This window comes from Cebidichthys violaceus, unplaced genomic scaffold, assembly GCF_023349555.1.
Source record: "Cebidichthys violaceus isolate CVI_PGR_0920_01 unplaced genomic scaffold, fCebVio1.0.p SCAF_7, whole genome shotgun sequence".
Classification (NCBI taxonomy): domain Eukaryota; kingdom Metazoa; phylum Chordata; class Actinopteri; order Perciformes; family Stichaeidae; genus Cebidichthys; species Cebidichthys violaceus.
The window spans coordinates 12,843,761-12,857,417 of NW_027176927.1; the positions used below are offsets into that span (position 1 = coordinate 12,843,761).

Consider the following 13,657-nt stretch of genomic DNA (forward strand, 5'->3'; position numbering starts at 1 on the left):
CAATCAAGCGGAGGTGATTTTGCTGTTTAAACTGTATTATTCCAAAAACACTATGATTCACTCAGTATAACATCTGCTTGTCTTGAATTCAGTCTCCTCAATTAATAGTCACTAAAAATGTGTTAATGTTGCGTTACTCATTTCACGTTGTAGCTGCAGTATATATAATATTTACAACCTGTTCAGCCCATTGCTTCAGAGCTCACAAGTGAGAATGGTAGAGTTCAGCGAAGAATGAGGAAAAACAGTGACAAGAAAAACAAAAATGAGACCAACAATTCCTTCAATATTCAAATTGTGACACTCAATTGTCTAACAGTCACTTTACTGTAATAGGACAAAGAAAATAACATTCTCATTTACAAAGCTGGAAAGTTAAGTCTTTTAAAATATATATTAATTTTGTTTTTCTGTCAGTAGGCTAATTGTTTCAGCTCTATTTGTGACTGAGACTGGGATCCAGTCTGTAGAACCCTGATAGTTTTCAACAACCTGAGGTCATTAAGCATGTCAGTGAATCAAAACAATGTCATAACTCATGTATGTATGTGATTCTGTTAATGATCTCTTGTTTTCTGCGTTACAAGTAATTTACCTTTGAATGCAGTACAGAACAAACATTGCAGCTAGACATACTGTTTAATCCAGTCACTGTGTGGAGATCATACTGAAGATATCAGCGTAGGCCACCACCTTGTGGACAACCTCCAGTGCAGCGCCTGCTAACTTTATGTTGCTGCATTTTCTTGATGGAAATGAAAAATTGTCCAACTCAGGTTAATCACAGAAAATCAAGACTGAAAAAAACACTACTGTGATTATGAAAACACATTTTATTACCAACATTTTTTTTTAACAGACAAAACTATTTTTTTTTTACATTTCAATTTTAAGTGGTTACTTTTTTATCAATATACACTTCACAAGCTAGCTGGTTGCTGCACGATAATGGATAATGCTAACAAGGCATTTTTAAGACCAATTATGTGTAAAATGATTTAGAAAATTGAAAAAGTCACTCTGGGAAAAAACATAACATAACATAACAAATGTAAATTAAATTATTGATAGTGCACATGTTCATGTAGCCACAGGCCTTCTGGAGTTGAAGACCTTGATCCCATTTTGCATTGAGCATCGAGCATATTTGGTCAGTAGAGCTCCGGTGGTCTGTTTCTCTCCACACAGGTCCCTGAATGAAGTAGAGGGAGGAAGCATTACACATTATGATCCATCAGATAGCTAAAGAAAGAACTTATGTGTTTTGTTTCTGCAGTATTGTCAACAAGACAAATGTCTGTGCCTTTATTTTACATAAATGTTAATATTTTGCCTTTATTAAACATTACAATGATGTCCTAAATAGATGACACTCACTGTATGTATGGCGTGATGTCATCCTCTGTCCATTTCTCTCTGAGTGTGAAGAGGTGGTTGAAGCGCTCCAGCGTGTCTTCTGAGAGATCCTCCACCCGCAGCAGGCAGATGGTCTCAGGGCGGGAGGCGCGGTCCACCAGGGCGACACTCTGGAAGATTTGCAACGCAAATCAGAACAGATCAAAACAGCTGCAGCAAGTCGCTCTTTAGTTACAAGAGCATGATTATCTGAGGCTGGTTTGAGACTGTTCTTCATATTGACTCAGTCTAGATCAGAGGTAGATGCAAATTGAATCCTCAGGTAAAGAAATGCAGACTGGCTTGGCAGAGAAAACACAATAAGATAAGAAGAAAACACTGGTGATTTAAATGGATTCTTTACTCCTAGAAGCCATAGCGCTTTACGATGTTACTACTTAAATCAACTTATTTGACCTTTGTAAAGAATGCATGGACTGATGACATTTTATAACCTCTATAAGCTCTTCTCTTTGAAAGTAAATAAAAAAACATAAAATAAGTATACAAGAGCAGTACAGGCTTACCTTTAGTTGGTCCAATCTTGTGCTCATGCCCTCTGGGACGCTCTGCTGCCAGACTTCTTGAAACTCTCTCAGGTTGAACTTCACAGCGTTCTGCAGCAGCAGTAACGCCATGCCCCGACACACTTTATCCTCATGCAGTGCATAAAAAACGTTGTCTGCATAGAGGAAGCAGCATACAGAGATGTTAGTACTGTGTAGTTTCATATTGACATTATTGTGTTGGATTCTACTAGCAATTTACTATTTGTCAGTTGAGTCTCCACAGATTGTTTTCCTTTACCATTTTCAGTAAAGCGCTTCCCATAGCACTCCAAACAGTGCTCGATCATCTCTCTGTGAAAGAGAGAAGAGAAGTGATGGGAACCTGACTGAGCATCTATTATAAAGACTTTTTCAGTCGCATAGTAGATGCTCAGAAAGTCAGTATGACCTCATTTGTTTTTTCCTGTTGCATGATGATGATCATTGTCGTTAACTTACTTGGGCTCCAGTGGAGCCAACTCCTCCAGACTGGTTTGAAGGGGAACCTTGTTGAAGGACCACGACTCAGAATCTACCAGCTGAGTAACATGACCGAGCAGCTTCATCTCATAGTCAAAGTCCAGCACACGCCAGTAGCCTGAAAGACAGAAAAGACACTCTCTAAACATCGGGTAAACATCTGTTTTTGTTATTTATATTTGTAGTAGTATAGCTAAGAATAGATTGTGTTTAAGAAAGCATCTTCCCTGCAATGTACCGCTCAGGAGCACTACCTTGACAATGATTAACAATTAATATACATATTATTATTAAAACATGTCATTGTTTACCATCTATCTGACAGGCATGGATGGTCTCTAAGTGGGTCTTTAGCTCCTCTTCGCTGGACTGGATCCTGTCCAACAGATCCTGCATTGTGTACTGGTAACAGAGGAACACACACTTACAATTACATCTAAATGAGAGGAACACTCAACATTAAAACATTCAATTATGTAAAGGTTATTTTAGTGCTATACTCAGCAAAGTTTTAAAGACATTAAGTTCCAATAAGCGCTATACATACACAGACCTATAGGACACTATGATAAATTCCATCACTGTAGAATATGCATTTACCCTGTTTTCTGCATTCTCCTGTTGCCCCCCTAAAGCAGGTCCTTCATAAGGATTCTCCATTAAAACCTTCTTCAGTTTCTTCAGTTTAGGACGCTGTTTCTTTACTTCCCAGTAGCTGTTACAAAATCCCCAGATCTACAACAGAAGTAGGATATTGTTAGTACACATGGGTCATAATTGCAATCAACCAAAATGCACATATGTTGTTGTGACTGTTTGTGTGGGTGTTGCAGCATTTCCATACCTGCTTGTGCACCACATGAGAGCTTTCCTGGCTGTTGGTTAGTTGGTCTGGCGTTCTGCATCCTGGTACAAACAGCAGCAGGTTGGATGTGTCGGCTATTTTTAGATCGTAGGTCTTGTCACCGCTACAGAGCACTGCACGTTCATCCGTATCCCCTCGAATCACTAGACTGGAAAAAGGGAAAATACTTGTTAGTTTATGTTTCATCAATTACATTTACATATGTCTACATCCATCTTGATCATGCATCTTGTGCCATTGCACATCAATTGTAATTATCTTGTGCTCTCACCAGGTTCTAAAATGATGAATAGTACTGCTGAAATTATTCATTTATTCAACAGTCAATTTACAAAAACAAAACTGACAGCTTGAAGATAATAACTAAATCAGTCAAAACAGAATAACACAAATACATTAAACAATAAGCTTATTGTCAGTGTGTTTCACCACAGACCAAGACTATAGGCACATTAATTCACATTATTTTAAGACGTTACCTTTGCCCAGCTTCTATGTGTTTGCACAGGGTGTCATCCAGCTCCATGAGGCAGTAGTCTGCAGATGAAACGTTTTCCCCAAAAGATAGGCAGTGTATTGTTTTCTGTAGATCTTCCTCTTTCAGCTTGGCGATCTGCAGAGTGGCCTGAACCTCCTCTAAAGTTCTCATGTTGGGTCAGACGTCAGGCTGGATCGATGACGTTTTAATGAACCAAACAAAAGTCATAAACTAACTGACTTAGTAGCAATAGTGGGGCGACTTGTCAAATTTCCCCGCTCTCTTTTTCTGGTGGGAAGGAAGTTTGGTAACAACGTTGAGGTGCGGCGTCAAAGTAGGACCGGGTAGAAACTATGATTCGAAAAAACAAACAAAATAAATGCAAAAATATCGAGCAATTATTTCAAGGTTGTCGTGAGTCCTAGTGTATGGCTTGTGTGTAGCTATGAAACAGCGTTAAATCTTTCTACATGATTAAATATGGACTAACCCGTAACGTAGGAACAGTAAAGTCTTAACTCTTGTTTCAACCGAGAAAAACTACCAAACGGACCGTCTCTCACGCGTTGAGGGTCAAATGTTTTGAGGATGTGCTGGTAGTTTCATAGAAATGTCAAGTTTCTCCAGATCGGCCCAGGTAACTGTACAGATTATACATTGTATTCTCTGATGTTTACCTCACAATTTGACCGTTGTTTGTGTTTAGATTAATTTAAGTCATAAATATACCGCTAGCTGACGTGGGTTTGCTAACAACAACGGTGTGTGTGAGATATTGTTATCTATTATTGTAATAGTCAACGTTAGTTAGTAATGTAACCAGTGGGTTGTCACATTTGTACAACCCAACGCTATTGTTTTGAAGAAGAGCTATAACCAGTATTGTTGTCAGCCTCGGTAGACTTTCATATAGCACCGTTAGCTCTGTAAATACCGTAAGCTACATTGAAGACGCGCAATGCATCAAAACTGTAGCTATTCGATCCTTTATCAATGCAGGACACACATTACAGTGATGCAATGTTACATATAGTTATATATAACATGAGAGAAAATAAGGAAAAGCAAAGTAGGTCCCCCTTTAACATCACATCAAATTATGCTAGCTTGAAGTTTTGTTTTGGGATACTTTGTGCCTACTTATACAACAGAGTTCTTTGTACACCAATTTTAAGAGTGAGACGTTTTGTCATTTTAACTTTAACTTTGGAAGTTGTATATTGTGTATTGCAATTCAACTGCTGTAATCGTGACATGATTTTTATGAGTGTAAACAGCTGCTGATGGAGTGCATTCCGCACTAATTTGTTGTATTTCATGTTGTCATGTATATAGACTAAAACTGTGCTTGTGTGTCACTCATTATTTGTGTAGCATTTTTCATACAGACATTTTGTAGTGCTTCACACAATGAATTATATCAAGGCTATAATAAGTATCGATCTATATATCTATCTGAGTCTGAGCTGAAGCAGTTTCTGATCAAGATTGCACAAACTGGGAAATGAGAAATTCTCCAGGTCTCTATTGTTTCGTCTCACACCAACAGACATGTGTTGGTCCCATGCCAGTTTATTTAACCCATTCTTTGTCTCTTTCTTCCTTCAGCAATGGGCGACTTTTGCTCGTTCCTGGTTCCTGATCGATGCCAGACTGCAGCCTCCTGGGAAGCTTGCGACCATGTGTTCTGTTAGATTACAGGGGAAACACAAGCCCATCTACCACGCACTGAGTGAGTAGAAGTCCGATCTGTTACACACGCATGTAAAGTCATGACATCTGTCTAATGTAAACATAACCCTTACGCTATGTGTAAACTACTGTTTCTTCAATTATGAATCCAAGCAACCTTAGTTTGAAGTTGTTGTGGAATGGAACAGCCACACGATGGCAGTAGAGGATCAACTTTGTGAATACTTTGCTTCCTTATTACTAATACTCTATAAAGTTCTCAGAATACTCCTTGTCTGTCTAGTAAACTAACCACTATTTTTAGTGTTCTCATCAGCATACCAGCTATGTCTGTCCCTCTGTTCAATTAGAGACAAGTATTTATTTTCATAATTTTTTTTTTTTACAATAATCCTGGAAATAGACATTCTCTGAACATCTTCGCAGGTGACTGTGGTGACCATGTAGTACTTATAAACACCAAACACATAGCTTTCTCTGGAAACAAATGGGAGCAGAAAGTCTACTCGTCACACACGGGGTAAGTGCATACTTTTATATAAACATATGCTACTTCACTTTACCCGCCTCTTTTTCTTGTGTTTCCAACTTGTCTTTGTTCTTCAATGCTTATGAACCACTCAGAAAATTAAAATTAATTTGTGTCTTAGTAGCCTCATGTCACATAAATTTATACTCTGCGTAGTACTTTATTCATTGGGGTTGGTTAGTATTTCTCTAAGGTTTTAGACACTCTATAATCCCCTGACTGCTAAAAAGCACTCTCATTTTCTACAAGTGGCCAATGTTTTTTTATTGTTTAAAAGAGAAAAATAATTTAATTGGAGCTGCAGATTTAATTCTATTCAATATATTCATCAATTGTGTTTAGTAGAATATATTCTTTGTCATGTTTGGTGTGTGTGTATATATATATATATATATATATATATATATATATATATATATATATATATACACACACACCAAACATACATATATCTATATCTCTAATAGCTGTAAACCAGAGAAGTTTCAGGGATGTTGAAGCTCAATGGCCTCATATCATCTGATACATGTTCGTAGAGACGAGGACTGACCGAGCTTGTCTTTTTCTCTAAAGGTATCCAGGTGGATTCAAACAGGTCACAGCTACCCAGCTGCACCAAAAAGACCCAAAAGCTGTAAGTGTCATCAATCAATATTCTCTATTTTGTACTATTACTATTTAGAGACAATTCTAAAATCTGATCTATACCACTGCTACATTCTGTACACCATGTTTTTTTCTTATTCTCTACGTATGATTTACCCTGCATACTTTGAGATTCGTCTCATTTCTTTGTCTGCCACATGCTGTGAAGAGCAGGTGTTCCGTGGTTCGACATTTATCCCTTCGTACGTGCAGCTCATGCATATTTATGTGAAGTGCAGAGAACGGGGATTAAACATCAGTGAATTTGCTCTGGTGATGGTGGTCGGTTGGTGCGTTCTCAAACTCGGTACAAGAATGTCAGTTGAAGGATAACTCCTTGGGTTTTGGTTGTGTTGCATATTCATGGTTTCAGGGTTGGGGACTCTTCATTGAGTTACATCCACACACTGATAATTACATTCAGGACTTGCTGTGACCTACATACTGCACATGACCAACCGCTCACCGTTGACGTCTTTGTCACAAGAGAGAAACAAGTTAATGTGTGTATTTTTGTTATTGTTAACAAATCACACGATTATCCCTTAAGGAGTATATTGTGTGTAGCCAAAGCCTGATAATAGCCCATTCCTCTGTGCCATAGAACTCTCCTGAATCTAATACTATGACTGGGTTACTTGTTCCTTCTTTACAATCAACATGGACACTGTAGTTTACTTTATGTAGATTCACCGCCCACTGGTTCCCCATGGGGTTTTCCATTGAATTTTTAATTAATGCAGAAAATAAGCTCTGTGACAAACACAAGTTTGTGATACTTGCACGTTTCCTTCAGTAAGATAATCTTCACAAATAAACACCATTTACATGATTTTTGAAGCGTGATCGGCAGAAGTGAAAAGCTAACGTTGGTCTATAAACGCAAGCTGGATGAACACGTTTTGATGTTTTCATGAGATTTGTAAACATTGACAGATTTAAATAACTCTCACCTTGTCCTCTAAAGTAGTTATGTTTTACGGCGTATGCGCTTTTCAGAAAAATATATCTTTTCATATTTTTTTTGACAATGCACAGTAGACCCTTTCCCTGCTCGATCTGTAATTATTTAACATGCATAAATCCTATTCAGACTAATCAGAGGAACACAATGGGTGTTTAACCTGAATACAGAGCTTCACAGGTCAGGATTTTTGTAGGCTAATAAAAATACCGTAAAATTGCTCTTATCATGTGGGAAACACTAAACGTATGTGAATGACGTGAACTTGTTTCCAATCTGTAGTTTGCAAAACCGTGAGAGACATTGACTCGGCTGTCGGCTCTTTGCTGATGTAGGTTTTCAGTCCAGCCAGTGACCACAGACGTGTGTCCTGAAGGTGGTTTAGTTAAAATGAAGATTGGAGGGTTGGCGAGGGAAGAAGGAGAAACAGAACTGGACAGATGAAGGATTTGTCAGCACAGCCTCTGTCCAACATCTCGCTCCAATCTTTCTGTCCAATGTCTCAGTCCAGTAACTCTCTCCAAGTCAAATTCACATTTGTGCGACCAGCCTCATATTGAGAATCATAGTTTTGGAAGCAAATGTGAGAAAACGTGAAAAAAGTATATACGGTTGCTATAGACACCAGCTTCTTTTTTTATTGTTTTAGAAGAGACCCTAAGCTGATTGAATATTAACCTTTTCAATGTGCTTCTTCTCCCCAGATTGTGAAGTTAGCGGTTTACGGCATGCTGCCAAGGAATCTGCAGCGCCGCACCATGATGCAGCGATTACACATCTTTCCTGATGACGTAAGTCTGGTTTCTCTGCATCTCTTCTCTCTGATGAGTCTTCAGACAGCCACCTTAATCAACCAGGCTTATTAAGGACAGTCAGAACGTGGGCACATTTTGAGGAGCAGTGCACTGAGATCATTTTTGCAGATACTGACACAAAAGAATGAACCGGATTTAATCGTCCATCACCCAGGTCACCTTTATAATTAATATCAATTAGTAACTACAGTATTTATAGATAGTTGAACATGATTGTTGCCCTCGACGGAGGAGAGTTTTAGTCCATTTTCTTCACCGACATTGTCTCAGCAGGTATGTGGGTTTAAAGTGCTGGACAATTATGGGATTATAGTGTTTCGATGTGTGAATAAGCAACTGATAGTCATGTACCTAGATGTCTCCATGTAGTTATCAGTGTATCAATCTGTCTCCTCGTCCTCCTTGAGAGAAACTTGCATTGCGTCATTGATGCAGTGATCTGCAGGCACTTGGTAGCATTCAACTGTGATTGTTTTAAGAGGATGTTGGCGAGAACCACCAGCGTCGCACATCACAGCTTCTGAAATAAATTGAAGCAAAAAAAAGACAGACTCGACAGGCTGTTCATTTAACCCGGGTGGCCTGCCCAAATATTAACTGGATGTAATTTGTATCCATGCGAGAGAACACCATCATTAATTCCAGGCATTGGAAGAAAATCAGATTGTTGAGTTTCGACTTGTAATGTGATGCATGAAGTGTTTGGTGTCACAATTTAGGGGTGAGGGAAGTCAGATACCTGTGTTGTATTTTGATCCTGGCTTAATATGCACCATCAGAAGTGTGCAGTGTGCATCACTAATTACAAGCAGATGGGCTTCCTGAGCCTTGTGAATGTCTGCAGTCACATTTATAATTCAGAGCAGTTCAAGCAGTTGCTTATGAGTGTTCAGGAAAGCGGAATTACATTTCTTGTCCTGCTCATGTTTTCATGTTTTTATTTTTTATTTCTATGTCCTTTCTGTTCACCCCTCACTAGGAGCTGCCAGACGACATCCGAGCCAACCTGACGGAGGAGCTGCAGCAGCCCAGAGAAATCCCCAGGAAACTCAGCGAGTACACGCAAGAGGAGATGGAAGACTTCCCCAGGCTGTGGACACCGTATGTTGACACACACACACACACACACACACACACACACACACACACACACACACACACACACACAGTTTCCAAGCAAACTAATGCTAGAATTAATGCAGACACCGTCTTATAAAGAGTGTTACACATTCTTATAAGGGTCATACTAACTATTCATATTCAATTGACTGAACTAAAACCTCAAAAATGACTGTTAACTTTATGGTAAATGCTAACTTCTACCTTCAAATAGCTTTTTTTAAATTGCCTGACAAACTTTTAAAGGTGCCAATCATGTCTTCATCTTTTCTTCCTTTGCACCATAATGAGAAACAAACACAAAGATGCACACTTTTATTTTTGTACTGATGTGGAACAGCCAAAAGGGGGCGATGTTGATCTGAGTACTTTGTCACATTTCTACCTCTTCACACCAACCAGCCTTTGTGATATAGTTGCAGTCATAAAGTAGCATTAGTTGACTTTTTCATTATTTGGAATATTTAAGTCAATCATGCTGTAATATCTGTAAAAAGAAATCTCAATTACTCTAAAATGGTTAATTACTGAAAAGCTGTCTGAGATTTATAAACATTTTTTATTTTGCATTTAAAAAACTGATAGACAGATGAAGCAGCTACCAACAAAATGGTGCACTTGACTTTAGAGGAGAGACATTATATGAATCAGCATGGTGGATTGTAAACTAACCTAATGCCTTGCCCTGTTCAGACCTTATCTGCAGTGAACAGTGCAGATGATTTCACACTGTTCAGCGATATTGTCATGGTCTTACTACAAAATCGTCAGTATGAATAGATCCAATGCAAACGTTTGAAAACCCCTTTATGTGGACAGTTTCACTCTGACAATTGAATCATGCAAGAAGATTTAAGATGCAACATTTTTCATTAGAGCTACAAAAACACATGTGGCTGTGGTGTTGATGGTTGTCAGTATGTGACGAGCAGCCACTGAATTCAACAGAATATATTCTCTGAGGTAAAAACGTACACGATACAGTGATCCTGTATGAATTCAGTCATCTTGCTAGTACCTAAATATATGTCTCTTTTCCCCCAGAGTTGGCATTTTTATTTATTCTATACAAACGCGTTTGTTGTTTGCCTTGTGAGCTTCCCTGAAAGCTTTTTAAATGAAGGCCCATCTACTTTGTTCTGTTATCAAACAGCACAACACTAGAAGGCAACGCAATACAACAGACCTCTCAGCTTGTGCTGTGTAGATGTGCATCTGTAGTTGTATTGTTTAACAGAAACTTTATCTCAAAGATTTGTGTTGTTTTTCCCCGGTCTAGATGTTGTGCTCAAGATTTGACTATAAATGGTAAAATGTCACAAACTGGTGGGGAAAGTCGGCTGTTTTCCCACCACTTCCGTTCTGAACATACAGGGTTTCACTGCGGGGCGTGAGAGAGCATCTGTTTTTTGGGCATAATCATATTCATGGCTTTTTGAGTAAAGTATTTTCTGGCTTGAGATTAGACTGACATTGTGACCCCTGGTTCGCTGATCATGATAATGTCGTCCTGTTGCATTTCTCCGGCTTCATCTGTAGCAAACACCACTCTGACTGAGGGCGGCCTCTCCTCCGCCTGCTCAGCACTAACGCCAATGCGTTCGTCCGTCTCGTAGCTCTTTATCCAGGTCAGGGTTGGTCTCTGTTGTCATCCGCAGGAGCGGTGGCTCAACACTCAACTCCACTGGTTGTCTCTATTTGAACTGCTCAGACGAGGTGACTGCTGCTGAGCTCGTTAAAAAAAAAAAAAGATCAAGTGCTACATAGAAAGAGATTTACACCTCATGGCTCAACTTTGAGCCGCATCGCAGTGTATTATACAGTAACACCTCTGTTACTGCTGTCAGTACACTTTGACTGTTCAGGAAGAATAAATAAATATTTCTATTTCACACTAACTACCCAGTGAACAAGAATAGTGTGAAACAGTCATGCAGCTTTTGTGTTTCTTTCCCTCGGCTATAATGTGCTGCACATGCAATTTTGTTTTGCATTGTTTAACATGTTATTTGCAAATCATTCTTGGCTTGACATTATTATTATTATTATTATTATTTAGGTGGAATGAATACCATAGTAATTGGACAGAACTATAGTTACTACAGTGGATGTGAATGGAGGTCTGTTAATGGTACTCAAAGTATTTAAAAACAAGAGAATGAATACAACACATTGGTCAACAAATCATGACCCAGTTACCCTTGAAAATCCAGAGAACACACTTGTTTTCCCTAAAGTAATAGTCCCAAATAAAACTGGACATCATGTTCTGTAGATTATTCATCGCAACAGGGACATTGATGTTGTTTCCTGAAACAACGCTGCTGTTGAATCTTTCTAAATTTTATTTTTAAATGCTGTGAAGCACAAAATTTCTTCCACCTCTGTTGTATTGAAGTGACAGCAGAAATCACTCTCAAATCCTGAACAACTAAAACCACGGCAAGTTACTGGAAGAGGTAAATGAGATGATGTTTTATTGTAATATGGGTGGACAAATACATTTAAACATAACCCACATTGGTTTTAATAAATGTAGTGAAATCAGTTTTTGGATCAGAGCTGTCTGTGGATTCACCGTTTTCATTTAGTAGAGCTGTCCTCTGTGTGTTTGTGTGTGTGTGTGCGTTGTACAGACACAAACAGCATGTCTACATTACGTTCAGCACTGCTGTCAGAGTGTGTGTGATAAATGAGCCATTTCTTTTTGTTTACTGGTCCAATCTCCTCAGCCAATCAGTGCGTGTGCTCAGGCCCGTCACCGTGTGATCACCAAGGTCAAGCTAATCCTGGTTTATTTAAGAGCTGGGCCTTATCCTAGTTAATATTCACTCCCAGTCTGTCTTATTCATTTTACTGATCAAATATATGCGTGTGTGTGTGTGTGTGTGTGTGTGTGTGTGTGTGTGTGTGTGTGTGTGTGTTGAGGTCATTGAGGGCGATTCAATTGTTACCTTTTATTAAACACATACTTAATATTCTCTCAGAAAACCTTGGAGCAGTGGAAAAAGATTATCACACGCACGCACGCACACACGCACACACACACACACACACACACACACACACACGCACGCACACAGTGCTCAGAGACAGAAAATCAACGACATAAACATACTGCTAAAGTTGATAGCAGAGCTTTTACAATTGATACAATTTTTCTGCTTTGTATCAAAACCAATACAGCATGTCCTGATAATATCTGTCTGCTGCAATCTCTGCTCAAAATGAAAGGGGGAAAAAACACAGGATGCTGTGTCTGGTCTCATTTTGAAAAGACAAAAAAACCGATAAGATCCGCGTGGTTTCTCATCTGTCACTTTCTCGCCATGTTTTTCCTTGTAATTGTTTTTTTTCTTCCCCATACTAATGTGTTGTGTTTTCCTCCCCAGACCTGAAGACTACAAGATGAAATGAAGTCAAGGCTGCCCGACATGACCAAAACTTTGGCTCATCCTCGATTCTATTTCTAGGTCTGACACTTTAAATCAGAGGTCCTTTTATGAGATTGGCATTGAGTTGTTATCCGTTTTAAAATACACAAAACACATTTTCTCTGTTCAGATGAAACGTTACAAAAACCAAATCCAGGAAACAGCACTGGCTTTCTTTTAAAAATCCCAAAACTGGCATTAAAGCTGGACTGGAAAAGGGAAGCGCGAGTCATAACCTAAATGCCAACATCACCGACTCAAACTCTGTGCTCCTCTATACATACTATACCTCTCTGTCAGTCGTATTACAATTGACAGGAGACCTGAAATAGTCAGACACAGCTTGAGAGTTCACCACGTGGCTCAACTCTGATCAGAGAAAAATAGATTCTGTAGGTTTTCTTCTGATTATAGAAAGATGAAATGATCAGATCTGGCCCATAAAAAAATGGCTTCTGGTAGAGCTGATCCTGCTTTGGTTTCACTGTGAACCTACAAATCAAAGCGATACTATTCGGGCCATCAGTTTGGTCAGGAAATCCTCTAGTCAGTGTGTTAGAAATGTTCTGAGTTGTGAAAGTATAAATGAATTCTGTTTATATAAGTTGTAAAATAGGCTAATAAACAATTTAATAAACCTGCTCTTGTCAAGTTGTGTTTTTACATAAGTGTTGTAAACCTTTTAAAGCAGTA

The 13,657-nt window shown here is 38.8% G+C and overlaps 2 protein-coding genes across 3 annotated transcripts; one reads left to right on the forward strand and one right to left on the reverse strand.

Annotated features, from left to right (window-relative positions):
• Positions 1-843: 843 nt before the first annotated feature.
• Positions 844-4,052, reverse strand: dscc1 (DNA replication and sister chromatid cohesion 1). 2 transcript variants are annotated; one of them, XM_068735848.1, is made up of 9 exons: positions 3,768-4,052; positions 3,268-3,436; positions 3,024-3,158; positions 2,735-2,825; positions 2,403-2,541; positions 2,203-2,255; positions 1,923-2,077; positions 1,378-1,526; positions 844-1,192 (listed from the first exon to the last, which is right to left on the reverse strand). In XM_068735848.1, exons 1-9 carry the CDS (start codon positions 3,935-3,937, stop codon positions 1,081-1,083), a joined length of 1,173 nt encoding a protein of 390 aa, XP_068591949.1. In that variant the 5' UTR covers positions 3,938-4,052; the 3' UTR covers positions 844-1,080. The 2 variants fall into 2 exon arrangements, with proteins under 2 accessions (XP_068591949.1, XP_068591950.1); XM_068735849.1 differs by having other exon boundaries at positions 2,164-2,255.
• A 261-nt stretch (positions 4,053-4,313) lies between these two features.
• mrpl13 (mitochondrial ribosomal protein L13) lies at positions 4,314-13,604 on the forward strand. Its single transcript, XM_068736274.1, has 7 exons — positions 4,314-4,403; positions 5,375-5,498; positions 5,885-5,978; positions 6,561-6,621; positions 8,301-8,387; positions 9,391-9,512; positions 12,923-13,604. The coding sequence occupies exons 1-7, from the start codon at positions 4,377-4,379 to the stop codon at positions 12,945-12,947; spliced, it is 540 nt and encodes a 179-aa protein (XP_068592375.1). The 5' UTR covers positions 4,314-4,376; the 3' UTR covers positions 12,948-13,604.
• Positions 13,605-13,657: the final 53 nt, after the last annotated feature.

Excerpts from the sequence above, each read along its gene's own strand:
- mrpl13 (XM_068736274.1), top strand. The coding sequence starts at position 4,377 with ATGTCAAGTTTCTCCAGATCGGCCCAG. Across the intron at positions 4,404-5,374 it reads GTTTCTCCAGATCGGCCCAG|CAATGGGCGACTTTTGCTCG; the intron begins GTAACTGTACAG and ends TTCTTCCTTCAG. Across the intron at positions 8,388-9,390 it reads TACACATCTTTCCTGATGAC|GAGCTGCCAGACGACATCCG; the intron begins GTAAGTCTGGTT and ends ACCCCTCACTAG.
- dscc1 (XM_068735849.1), bottom strand. The coding sequence starts at position 3,937 with ATGAGAACTTTAGAGGAGGTTCAGGCCACTCTGCAGATCGCCAAGCTG. Across the intron at positions 2,078-2,163 it reads GGAGACTCAACTGACAAATA|ACAACGTTTTTTATGCACTG; the intron begins GTAAATTGCTAG and ends TCCTCTATGCAG. Across the intron at positions 1,527-1,922 it reads CAAGATTGGACCAACTAAAG|AGTGTCGCCCTGGTGGACCG; the intron begins GTAAGCCTGTAC and ends CAAATCTTCCAG.